General features: G+C 43.4%; 1 protein-coding gene across 12 annotated transcripts in view; it reads left to right on the forward strand.

The window, feature by feature from the left end:
- The first annotated feature begins 1,644 nt into the window (after positions 1-1,644).
- The window catches only part of Etfbkmt (electron transfer flavoprotein subunit beta lysine methyltransferase), a 65,097-nt gene continuing 53,485 nt past the window's right edge, over positions 1,645-13,256 (forward strand). The window contains exons 1-6 of one of the 12 annotated variants that reach the window (XM_087657866.1): positions 1,645-1,803; positions 2,873-3,092; positions 4,180-4,586; positions 8,300-8,430; positions 10,586-10,675; positions 11,494-12,053. In XM_087657866.1, coding sequence (XP_087513992.1) covers positions 4,294-4,586; positions 8,300-8,430; positions 10,586-10,675; positions 11,494-11,669 — 690 coding nt within the window. In that variant the 5' untranslated portion in view covers positions 1,645-1,803; positions 2,873-3,092; positions 4,180-4,293 and the 3' untranslated portion in view covers positions 11,670-12,053. 12 annotated transcript variants of the gene reach the window in all.

A 13,256-nucleotide genomic window follows, 5' to 3' on the forward strand; every position in this document is an offset into this window, starting at 1 on the left:
ATAGGGCCTTGGTACATTGTCCTCACTGGCATGATAATCACTGTGTAGCTCAGGCTAACCTCATACTCCAGTATTCCTTCTACCTCTCTCACATGTGTACACACTCCCCAGGTGCCCAGGTTAGGAGGTAGCTTTCTGAGTTCAGCCATCTCAGGAAGAAGTTCCACCTTGCTGGCGGGATCAATCCTGTGTTTCTGTTCCCAGGTCCCGGGTCCCAACTCCTGTCCTGCTTCTTCAATGTTTCATGTTTGTCTGTTAACCAGTAAAGAATGTAAAGAAGGGAGATGCTGTTATCCCGTCCTCTAAACTGAGGCACACAAGTCACACATGTGCTGCCTGTCTTGACTTAATTGACTATGTGCTGCTTGCCCGAGCCTCAAGGACCCTGAAACCAGGTGACCTGGAGAAGGCCCAGTCACCAGTGTCAACCTCCTTGTTTAACCCCTTGTGTCAGGAAGAAGCAAACCATTCATCAGAGGCAAAGGATGATGCACTTGGGGCTGTTACTTGGTGTAATGGTGGTGTTCTCCTTGGAAGCTCCTAGAGATTCTAGTTATGAACAGCTGGAAAACCATTAAAAGGAAGGGACAGGGCCCTGGAGTTGGAATCACAGGAAGTTGTGAACCACCTGTATGGGTCCGAGAATAGAACTCAGATCTTAGGCAAACACTGCACACGTTCAACAACTCAGCATTTCTCTGGGCTCTAAATACAGATTTCTAAAGTTTTTATTACATGTATTTAAGTCAGAGGACACTCGTTCTTTCCTTCTACTATGAAAGTCCTGAGAAACTCAGGTTGTTAGGCTTGGCAGTGGGCTTCTACTCACTGAGCCACTTAGATAGGGTCCAGCATCTGTTCCCCTCCCCTCTTCTCCCCTCCCCTCCCCTCCTTCCTTCCCTTTTCCCTTTTCCTTTTCCTTTTTCTTTTGAGACTTGATCTCATCTATCCTAGGCTGACTTTTAATTTGCTGAGTATGACCTTGGACCTCTTCCATCCACTCTTTAATGCTAGGATCAGATATGGATCTCAGGGTCTCGTGCTATATTAAACACGCATAATAGCTGAGCTACATCTCCAGGTCCCAATTCAGATTTTGACCAGGCATCTGAAGAACATTTTTCAATTTGTAAATTTAGATACAGCAATACGGTTTGCCATTTTCTTGGTTTGGGATATTTTTTTTTTCTTGTACATCATAGCAGATTTTCGGTAATGAAGGTGAGATGGGTTAATTTTGAAGTCTTGAGTTGAGGGGCCAGTGGAAAATTTAAAAGTCATTAGAAAGGTGGATATAAGAGATTCAGAATCTACTGGCTGAAAATAGCCTTACAATATGACTTTATAATTATGATACACCGAAACTGGATGTCATAAAACTTTACTCGCCACTCCAGATTCATACTCTTGACAGTATGCTTGGCATATAGTGCTAGCAGCCTAAGTCGGGCAAGAGGTTTTAGAAATCAGAATTCGCAGACAAGGCTCACACAAGCTGTGCAATTGCGCTTCAGGTCTACAGGGACTGACCTAAGGAGTCTTAAGGTTACAGAGGGCTTCTGCTTCCCAGTTGCCTTGGGAACCGAGGGAGGTGCAAAACAAAACACAGCTCGGAAGAAGGGCGGAGCCGGTGCGGAGCCCTCCGGTTCCGGCGGCCGCGCGCTCCGCGTTTCATTGGTTCCAAGTTTCACCGCTGTCCCGCCGCGAGTTCAGGCTTCCTCTTCCGACAAAGGAGACCTACTGTACTTTTTTCTTCTCCTGCGTGAGAAGGGCAAGTTCCACGTTTTGATCGAACAAAGTCAGGTAAGGCCACAAGGACCGCACTATCCTTTTAAGTAAACGCCTGTCCTCTGTTTTGGAGGAAAGTGACGTGTGTCACAGCATTGCTTGGAATTTAACCTTTTCGTTTGTTTGCTTGGGAAAGGGTCTCGCGTTGTAGTCTCTGGCCAGCAATGTAGCCTAGACTGTCTCGAATTAGAGGCAGCCCTGCCTTATTAGCCTCCCAAGTGATGAGATTGTAGAAATGCGCTACTGTGCCCTGCACCTTTGCTTGTTTACGTACTTATCTGTGTGTGCACATGTGCCAGTGGAGGCCGGAATGTGTTCCCAGAAGCTAAGACACTGGAAACTGTGGTCCTTAGAAGAAAAACAGCTCTCTTAATGCCCTAGACGTCTTTTTAGGCGGTTGATTCACTCGCTCACTCACTCACTAACTCGCTCTCTCACTCAGTCTGTCTGTCTGACTGTCTTTTTGTAAGATAGTAGTACAGGGAGGCAGTTCTACTGAGGGACTAAGAGTCAGACAGAAGGGTTGGGGATTTAGCTCAGTGGTAGAGCAAGGTCCTGGGTTCGGTCCCCAGCTCCGAAAAAAAGAAAAGAAAAGAAAAAAAAAAGAGTCAGACAGATTCCCTGGCAGGCAGGCAGATAGGAAGAGGGGCCATGGATGGGTAAGAAAGGTGGAAAACTTTCAAGATGGCTGGCTTTTCTTCACCCTCCTGACCTGAGACAAAAGCCTGGCAATTTAAAACAAAAGCCTTATGAGCTTTTTCTCCTTTCCATGGTGATGGCCTCGCTCAACAAGTTCAAGGCCAGATTAGGACAGGTTTTATTTTTATTTATTTATTTATTTTTTTGGCCATTGTCTATTTCTTCAAAGTGACCAAACACTACATTATGGGAAGAAAACCCTTCAGAGACTTCAAAACCAAAACACCACCACTCCTAATCCTCAAGAAGAGTCTGGATTTCCAGCTCCCCTCTGATTTGTTGAGGAGAGTTTTTATTTTTTTTTCCTGTGTTTACTGCGTGTGTGTTTCCTTGCCCCGATAAAAGCCTTTCTTCAAAATCTGATTTTGTTTGCTTCTGTTTTCAGGTCTTAAGATTTCTCCACTGCTACCTGTTGAGCTTGGAAGTCATCCTGCTTTCTAACTCTTTAACTGGCAGAGAAAACTGAACCCAACCAAGAGCCCTTAGTTCAGTCAGGTATTACCGAGTACATAAACAGGGCTGGCTTGAATTCAGCCCTTCTTATCACCGCTTCCTTCTTCCATGGAGATCTGCCTGCCTCTGCCTCCCAAGTGTTGAGATTAAAGGCAAGGTGTTCACTACTGTGTCACAGCCTGATGCCTTTCCTATAACATAATTTGAGTACCTACCTACATTGGCTTTATAACGTCTTCAAAAACCAAACTGTCTGTGCTGGAAAGACATGGTATCCAGATGCACAGTAATACCATATTGCTCTGCTGTAAACCTGGGTCTGATCCAGCAACAATAAACCTAGAGGGAGGAGGGTCACTGTATTTGATGTCTACTTGTCTACATAGTGAATTCTAGTGCAGCCTGGGCTATAGTGCAGTACAGTACAAGTCTATATCTTATTCGATGGTTATGCTTTACCTGCATGTGTATAAATGCAATGTGTGTGTGTGTGTGTGTGTGTGTGTGTGTGTGTGTGAGTGTGAGAGAGAGAGAGAGAGAGAGAGAGTGTGTGAGAGAGTGAGTGAGTGAGAGAGAGTGTGTGTGTGAGAGATGCCTGGTGCCTGAAAAAAGTCAGAAGAGGGCACCAGATCCTCTGGAACTGAAGTTATGATTGTGAGCTGCCACGTGGGTGCTAGGAACTGAACCTGAGTCTCCTGTAAGAGCATCAGGTGCAGGGTGGACAGATGGCTCAGTGGTTAAGAGCACCTGACTGCTCTTCTAGGGGTCCTGAGTTCAAATCCCAGCAACCACATGGTGGCTCACAATCATCTGTGATGAGCTCTGATGCCCTCTTCTGGTGTTTCTGAAGGCAGTGACTGTGTACATTAAATAATACTTAAAAGAAAAAAGAAAAAGCATCAGGTGCTCTTTAACTGCTGAACTATTTCTTTAACTTGCAAGTCTATCCTAAAAACAAAACAAACAAAAAGATACACCTTATTCCATTTTTGTGAACATTGTTATAAAAATAAAATGCTTATTTATTTGTCATTATGAATTACTGAATAGATTTCATAGTTAAAAAGCAACTAAATTTCTTTGCCAAAACTGGTAAGCCAAAGCTGTCCTCCAGCATGAATTTGCACTTCTGAGTTGTTAGTGCATATTGTTATGTGGCTAGCTTATTGTTTTGTTATGTGGAAGGATGTGGACATGTTGGCTGGACTAAGAATTTTCAGTATTGTTTCTTTGTTGTAGATTCAGAAATTCCAGTGTCGATTAAGTGGAAAGACGGACCCTCATTCTATCTGCTTGGCAAACAGTCCTTATTAATAGCCACATGGACAGAACCTGAGGTTTGGAGATGCGCGAATGGCTTTCAGCCTGTGCTGGAAAGCTCCCAGGAGCCAATGGAGTTTTCTGCAGGCTCTGAACAGTGGGTTTCCTCTCTTTCCCTGGAGGACAGTGGGGAGCTGTTTGGATCTTAAGATGAAAGCCTACCTGGAGGAGAACACTGAAGTCACCAGCAGTGGCAGCCTTACCCCTGAAATCCAGTTACGGCTTTTAACCCCCAGGTGCAAGTTTTGGTGGGAAAGGGCTGACCTGTGGCCCTACAGTGATCCCTACTGGGCTATCTACTGGCCAGGAGGCCAGGCTCTGTCTAGGTATGTTTCATTGAAATATTGAAAGTCCTTCTTCCTTTATGTATCCACCCCCCACCTCCATTTCATTGGCTTCATTCTCTCTGACCCCAGTAGCAGAACCAGAAAGTCATTGAGGTCCATGCAAAGCCCCAACTTGTATATGGTTTGGATTGCCATCCTTCTGGTAAAGTAGAAGAGGATTTGTCCTGTAGGAAGACAAGTCTTCTCCAAAAAGATGTCCTATAGTTAGTTACCCATGATAGTGACACCCTGTAATCCTAGCATTTAGAGGCTGTGGCATGAGGAGTAGGAGTTTGAAGCTATCCTGTGAAATGAAGCAGTGCTTTCTTAAAACATTTAGTCTCTCACATACTTGCCTTTGCACTGCCACAGAGAGGACGACAGGCGTTGAGGCCTCTTGAGTCTGGGGTTTCATCTGAGACTAAGTGAGAATACAGGGATTGTCAACAAAACATTCAGAGACGGCTGTACTACATCCAGAACTGGTCACTGTTAGTTTAGCTTGGCCTCATGACAGTCATAGATGTGGATACCTTAACAAAATAGACCTCTTCACACCTGCCCTGGGTAACCTTTGTTTTCAACTCCAATGAATCTGGAGTTACCTATAAGACACACCTCTTGGCATGTCTCTGAGGGTGTGCTTTTCTTATGCTTTCTATTGCTGTAATTAAAAAAAAATAACCAAAAGCAACTTGGAGAAGAAAGTGTTTATTTAATTTCATACTTCTAGGTCACAGGAATCTATCATCAGGAAAGTCAGGGCAGGAACTCTAGGCAGTAACTAAAGCATAGTCTGTGGAGAAGCCCTGCTTGCTCAGTCTGCTTTTTTTTAACACCATACAAGATTACCTGTCTGGGCATCGTTCCCAATAGGCTGCCCTCCCACATCAATCATTAAACAAAGTCCCTTAGGCTTGCTCACAGGCCACTCTGGTAGAGTCATTTTCTCAACTGAGGGTACCCTTTCCCACTTGCCTTTAGCTAGTGTCAAGTTGACAAAAAAACCCCAGCCAGGATAGGATATTTCCAAAGAGGTTTAACTGAGGAGGGAAAGCTCGCCTTGAATGTGGGTGACACTTCCCATAGGATTTGATTGCACTCTGAATATAAAAAGAAGGAAGAAAGCTAGTTGAATCCTAGAATTCTTTCCTTTTCTTCATAGTTTATCCTGATAAGAGCATCAGTCACATACTCCCACAACTACAGGTCCCTATTGCCATACCTTCCTACAATGATTGTGTCTTCAAACCGTGATCCTTCAAAATAAACTCTTCTTCCCTTAAGTTTCTTGTCAGGTGTCTTAGTCAGGGTTTCTATTCCTGCACAAACATCATGACCAAGAAGCAAGTTGGGGAGGAAAGGGTTTATTCAGCTCACACTGGAAGTCAGGACTGGAACTCAAACAGGGCAGGAAGCAGGAGCTGATGCAGAGGCCATGGAGAGATGTTACTTACTGGCTTGCTTCCTCTGGCTTGCTCAGCTTACTCTCTTATAGAACCCAAGACTACCAGCCCAGGGATGCACCACGAACAATGGGCTGGGTCCTCCCCCCTTAATCAGTGTCCCGTCCTGCAGGATAGTCAACGAGGGTCCAGAGGGTACCTGGAAGAGAATGGGGGACAAGAGACACAAAGAAGGATGCCAAGACAAGAGTCTGATCAAGTTTAATGCTTGCAGGCTCTGATTATATACAGTAGCAAGGCAAGGGAGAGGAGGAAGTCTTCAGGGAGCCGGGAGACCTTGATGTACTAGCCAATAGGGTAGTTGGCTCACTCCTGTGGGATGTTGGCCTAGGTCTTGTAGGAAGTTGGGCCCTAGCAGAAGGTCACACACAATCCGTGGGTCCGTAGGGAATTGGCTTTCAGCAAAAGGTCACAAGCTCGGGGTCTGTAGGGGTCTGCAGGAAGCTGGCTCTTTTGCAAAGGTCACGAGCCCTAGGTCTGTATGGAGCTAGCTCCCAACAAAAGGTCAGGAGCCTCCACTTGGCAAACCTGTTGGAACACCAGATTTGTATCAGTGCTTCTGGCAAGTCAGAGCAACTCTGACTGACCACCAGATTGGTATCAGCTAGAACATTTAAGTTTTAGGTGAACTTTCATATGTACTTTTTCTGTCCTAATTAGCTCAATGTTGGGGTCTCAGGCAGGTTGGCTCCCCACAGATCACAAGTTGAGAAAATGCCTTACATCTGGGTCTCATGGAGGCATTTCCTCAACTGAGGCTCCTTTCTGTGTGATAACTTCAGCTTGTGTCAAGTTGACACACAAAACCAGCCAGTACATCAGGTATTTGGTTACAGCAATGAGTCATATTCCCCCTTCCCTCAGGGCCTCACTATGTAGCCCATGCCGTCCTGGAACTCACAGTGATCCACCTGCCTCTGCTTCCTGAATGCCACCACTGCCCAGCTTCCAACTTCCTTTTTTTTTTTTTTTTTTTTTTTAAAGACTTATCTATTTTGTGTATGAGTGTTTTGCCTGAGTGTTATGTCTGAGCACTTCATGTGTGCCTGTTGCCCATTAAGGTCAGAAGAAGGCATCAGATCCCTTGGAACTTGAATCCTCTGCAAGAGTACCAAGTGTTCTTAACCACTGAGTCAATTCTCCACCACTGAGCCAACTCTCCAGCCTTCATACTAACTTTTGTAACACATACCTCAACCCAAAGCCTTGTTTTTATAGCCCCTTGGTCATTGCTTTGATGTTGCTTTGTTGCATGTGGGTATCAACAATTAGTACAGAGTTTCTTTTTTTTTGGTTCTTTTTTTCGGAGCTGGGGACCGAACCCAGGGCCTTGTGCTTCCTAGGTAAGCGCTCTACCACTGAGCTAAATCCCCAGCCCCTAGTACAGAGTTTCTTGATGGATCCTAAAGACCCATCCCTTCAAAGACCCTGCTTTAATACTACAAATGCTACCCACGTCTAGAATTGGCTCTTCAGCACATAGAAGGTATGAGTGATCATTTGGGATTTTCTCTTCTTTGGCATCTCACTTGCGGTAGACCTTGCATTTGATTCAATTTAGCATTTCTTTAAAGATTTTTTTTTAATTATATATAAGTACACTGTAGCTCTCTTCAGAGGCACCAGAAGAGGACATCAGCTCTCATTATAGATGGTTTTGAGCCACCATGTAGTTGCTGGGATTTGAACTCAGGACCTTTGGAAGTGCAGTCCGTGCTCTTAACCACTGAGCCATCTCTCCAGCCCTACCTCAATTTAGCATTTTAAAAGCTCCCTTCTGTCCATCTCATTTTTTTAATATAGCTGCATCTATACTTTTAGGAAACAGTAGCTGAAACAAAAGTAAATGCTTGTAGCATGTCTATCTACTCTTTGCTTTAGCATTGATCTCGATTTCATCTGGTTATGTCTTAAGGATGTAGAGCTGTCAGACAAAAGGTCCGTTTCCCAGCAATAGTATTGTTACTGCTACAGGCCAGGTAGGTTCTTTACCATCAGAAAAAAAAATATATTTAATTGCTTTGTGTATGGTAGCACAGGTATACCATGGTGTGTATGTGAGGGTCGGAGGGTAACTTGCATGAAATGGTTCTCTCTACATCATGTTGAACTCAGTCACTTCAACGCAACTCAGTCACTTCGATGCAAGCACCTTTGTGTGCTAAACCATCCTGCCTGTTTTTGTTTTAATGCTTCTTATTCTCCTTTTCCATACCTCAGATGTTTACCCCTTTCTTTCTAATTTAGGTATCTTTTGGATAACCCTGATGTTGTTAGAGGAAAGTCTGTCTTAGATCTTGGGAGTGGATGTGGAGCTACAGCCATCGCTGCTAAGATGAGTGGAGCGTCGAACATCTTGGCCAACGACGTAGACCCCAGTAAGGACTGCATATTTTAAAACATTTAAAGCTCATTCCACTGCCCCCTTTTCATCATGATAGTTTATTGCCTTGTTTTGTAATCTGATACAGTGAGGTATGTTCAGTGGGGCCTGAACTGGTGGTACATTTCCCCAAGAGGATTTGATTTGTTTGCCAGACATTCCATAGGGAAACCTGTGGAGGCACACATGTTAGCTCAGGGTTGAGAATGCCCTGAAGTATGTAAGCAATGTTTATTTGACACAAAATCCAAGTAAAGATAGATAGGCTTGTGTCTTTAGTGGATTTTTTTTACTGCATTAAGACCCAAGCTGTGTTGGGTGTGTTGGCCCATGCCTTAAATTCTAGCACTCAGGAGGTAGACACAGTTCCAGGACAGCTAGAGCTACAAAATGAGACCCTGTTCCAAACAATCAACCAACCAGACAAAGAAACAAAACAAAACAAAAACAAGCAAGAAAAAGGCTCAAGTTGTATTAGTTAAACTCTTATTTCATATGGTTTTTTTCTTCACCTACCCTTATTTAGAGTAGAGCCATCCGGGGGTCTTGTTTTATTAAGGGGTTTCAGATATAACGTGATCAAGCCCAACATTTGTTTTTCTGTCTATGTAAATACACATACAAAAAAGATCACATCACTGCTCTTCTATGTTTAACATATAGCCTTTTAAAAACATTCCTTTATTGGCTATAGCCCACATGAGAAAGTAATAAACTACCATGAATATAAAACCAAGTAAGAGCTCTTTACGCTAGAGAACTGAGAGCAGGCTTTTGTCATAAAGAATTCTGGGACCCTATAGCTGGACCCTATATTAAGCACTACAGAATTTATACAAAAAAAACAGCACAATGAAATCACATTGGTGCAAGCTAGGAGAGTTTACACTTTTGACAAGGGATCATTTCCCAGGAAGGAAGGAGGAACACTGGTCTGTTAACATTTTACAAACATCATATCAAGCCAGATATAATTCGGGGCTGGGTGTGGGTATGGGGTCAGGATAACCTGATCTCTCCTCTCTCCTCCACCATTTCCCTTTTCTTTCCTTCTTCCCCCTCTCCCCCCCCCCCCCCCCCCGTCTCTGTCTCTGTCTCTGTCTCTCTGTCTCTGTCTCTGTCTCTGTCTCTCTCTCTCTCTCTCTCTCTCTCGACAGTTTCATTTAGCCCAGGATGGCCTCAGTTAGCTCTGTAGCTAAGGATGACCTTGAATTTATGATCTTCCTATTTCCACCTTTGGGGTTATAGGAGTGCACCACCATGCCCAGCCTCTTTGTTTTGTTTTTTATTTGTCTGAGAAAAGGGTCTTGTGCTGAAGACCTGGCTGGCTTGGTACCTCCCTTTGTATCTCAGGTTGGCTATATGTAGGGATCTTCCTGCTGTATAGTACTAAGCCTTGGAGTGACAGGTGTTCACCATCATATATTTTTATACACCATTAGTATATAACTTACACTGGCATAAATTTTAAACTTCTTTGCCTAAAAAGTAACAGGAGCTGGAGAGATGGCTTAGAGGTTAAGAGCACTGGCTGCTTGTCCATAAGACCCAGATTCAGTTCTCAGCATCCACATGGCAGCTCACAACGCTCTGTAGCTACAGCTCCAGGGGATCCAGCACACTCACAGACATGAGTCCAGACAAAATACAAATGAAATAAAAATGAAAACAACAAAAACAAGAAAAAAGTCCCTTTTAACAAAAGGTAAGTATTAGATTATGTTTACATTTATTAGTTCATTTGTGAGTGTGCTACAAGGCACATCACATGGGGGCGAAGGGACAGCTTGTGGGTTTGGTTCCCTCTTTCCACCATGTGTGTTTCATATATTGACCTTTTGTTTTTTGGTTTGTTGATCCAGGGTCTTTCTGTGTAGTCCTGGCTGTCCTGGACTCCCTATATAGACCGACCAGACTGGTCTTAAAATCACAGCGATCTGCTAGTATCATCTGAGTGCTGGGATTTAAGTTTGTATATCACCATTCCTGGCCTTCAGGTGTTGAACTCGTTAGGTTAGCGGCAACCATCGTAACCTGCAGATCTTCTCACTGGCCCCTAGTTAGATTTTAAAAAAGTGTTTAAGTAATAAGGAATTAAAATAGCCCACTGATACATGCTTATAGACCAATTCATCGTATGTTTTGTAAAGTTGCAGGAATGGCGATTACACTAAATTGCAAACTAAATGGACTGAATCCTTTTCCTATTTTAACCAAAAACATTTTGAATACCCGACAAGGTAAGTTTGATCTCATTGTTCTTGGAGATATGTTTTATGATGAAGACCTTGCAGACAGTCTTCACTTGTGGCTGCAAAACTGCTTTTGGGCCTATGGAACTCGAGTACTGATTGGTGACCCTGGGAGGCCCCAGTTCAGTGGACACAGCATTCAGCATCAACTGTACCAACTAGCAGAATACACACTTCCAGAGCCAACCCAGCAAGATAACAATGGACTGACCACAAGTGCAGTATGGGATTTTCATCCCTGATTTGTCAAAGGGCTTTCAAGTATGAATATAGTTCTGTTTGTATTAAGTTCTAAACATTTCCGCTGTAGGAGTTACTCGACAGTTTAAAGAATGCAATTCAGTGGGGCGTGGTGGCGTGGGCCTTGACTACTACCACTTAGAAGGCTGAGGTAGGCTCATCTCTTTGACTCTGAGGCCAGCTTGGTCTATAGTGAGTTCAAGGACAGCGAGAGTAATATAGTAAGACCATATTTCAAAAATTGATAGAATAGCTAGATAATAAATTTCTTCATTCCTTTGCTATGACACCTTGGATAACTCTGTATGGTTTACTAAAGTTAGTTAGGGTTATGTTCCCATTTCACATAGCAGAGTGTCAGGATTTTATAAGAAAACACTGTGTCACGTACAATTGATTGTGCAGATGGTATGTTTATATATGATGGATGTAATATGCATAGTTTGCTTCAGGATTAATAAAATATCCCTGGAAAGATAAATAAGGAACTGGAGTGTTATCTTTGATACAGTAACAAATTAACTGAGGAAATCAGTTTAAAAGAGAAGTGATTTGTTCTGGCTCAGTTTCAGAGGCTCCAATCCATGGTCTGCTGGCTCCATTGCTTTGTGCTGAGGCAAGGTGGGATATTATGGCAACCACAGTATGCAGTAGAAGTGGCTTCTCACATCATGGTGACCAGGAAGCAGAGAGCAAGGGACCAGGGATAAGATACACCCTCAGAAAGATGCACCCAGACTGATTTTTTCTTCCAATGAAGCCCTACCTCCTAGAGTTCCCATCACTGAGGAAACACCCCAACTTCATTTTGTAACCAGGAGCCATTTTGATACTCTAGGCAGGTTTCTGTTTACTGTAAAAACTGAAGCTTCTGATCCTTATAACTAGGCTGTACCTACCAGTGTGCCCACAGAAAGTTTTGTAACATGCTCCAAGAAGATTTCCTTAACTACCTGATCTTGCTTCTGTAACCATGCTTGCTTGTAAAATCTCCTACCCTGCAGTTTTGCCCTTTAAAAAAGGTATGAGAAATTGGCTCAGGGCTGCTCTCTAGAACCCTGTCTTCTCAATAGTCCATTCAGTTATGAACCCATTAATGAACTAATAATACATTGGTGAAGTCAGAGACCTTATTATAAGTTATTCTCTGCTAATGAAATGAGCCAATTCAAGTATAAAAAGTCAGGTTTATTGGGTAGCCATTCTTGGGTGGGTTCACTGGTCCCAAGGAACAGACGAGGGAAGTTGTCATGGGGAAGGAGACAGAGGGGATGGGGAAGAGAATGAAAGAAAAAGTGTGCAAGCAGGGAGAGAGAAAATGCAGAGGGAGGGAGGGAGAGAGGAAGAGGGAGACCAAAATGTCTAGGTTATATAAGGAAGATCTATGGGTCGGGAAGCCCAGCATGTCAGCTGGAAAGTTCATGGCAGAGGGCTGGGTATACTAGGGACTGAGGGATGCTGGGAGAACCTGGAGGTCAGGTCCACTTTGTTATGAAAAATACGTATCTCAGCCATTTGTCCCAGGTCTGAATCCCAATGCTTATGATCCACTTATGACCATTACTTCACTGGGGATGGACTAGGCTTTCAACACAAGTCTTGGGAGTGAGGGGGTATTACAGATTAAAGTTTTAATTGGTTTTGTAGAGGAATTTTAGTCCAGCAACATGGCAGTTCTGGCAAGGGATCACATCCAAAGGCTTATGTGATCCAGCTGGAATACAGATACTCCTTGGATCACAGAATGATCTGGAATACAGATACTCCTTGGATCACAGAATGATCTAGCTGGAATGCAGTCATGCCTTTAGTACAAACCTTTAGTCCCAAACGATGGAAAGTAAGGTTGGTTTATAGATGGAGGCAGCCATATTTGAAAGTGTTACCTAGTTGAGGGGCAGAGAAAGTAACTTAGAGAAAGATTTGACAGAATGAGTCAGAGTAGGATATGCCCAGCTCTCAAGACTGCCAGCACAGAGACGGGGAGAGGTTGTAGGAAGATAAAACAAGCTGGAGGATAAGAAGGAGGCAGAAGATTAGAACGAAATGCCAGTTCGTTTAAGGCTAAGCAGAGCAATTCTGAAAATTTCAGAGAAGCTGAAATAAGCCAAAATGATTAAGTCAGCTGAGTTGAACCAGAAGAAAACTAGGACGGTGAGTTTACTCAGCAGTAAGTCTCTGAGATAATTTTATTGGCTGAATAAAACATACTTTTATGGGCTTAAAAAAAAACAAAAAAATAACAACAACAAAAAACAACAAAGTTCTCTCTATTCCTTCTGAGGGAGTGAGATGGTTTGTTCACTGGGTTAAGAAACGGTTTTTATTT

The sequence above is a fragment of the Rattus norvegicus genome, chromosome 4, assembly GCF_021556685.1.
Source record: "Rattus norvegicus strain SHRSP/BbbUtx chromosome 4, alternate assembly SHRSP_T2T, whole genome shotgun sequence".
NCBI lineage: Eukaryota > Metazoa > Chordata > Mammalia > Rodentia > Muridae > Rattus > Rattus norvegicus.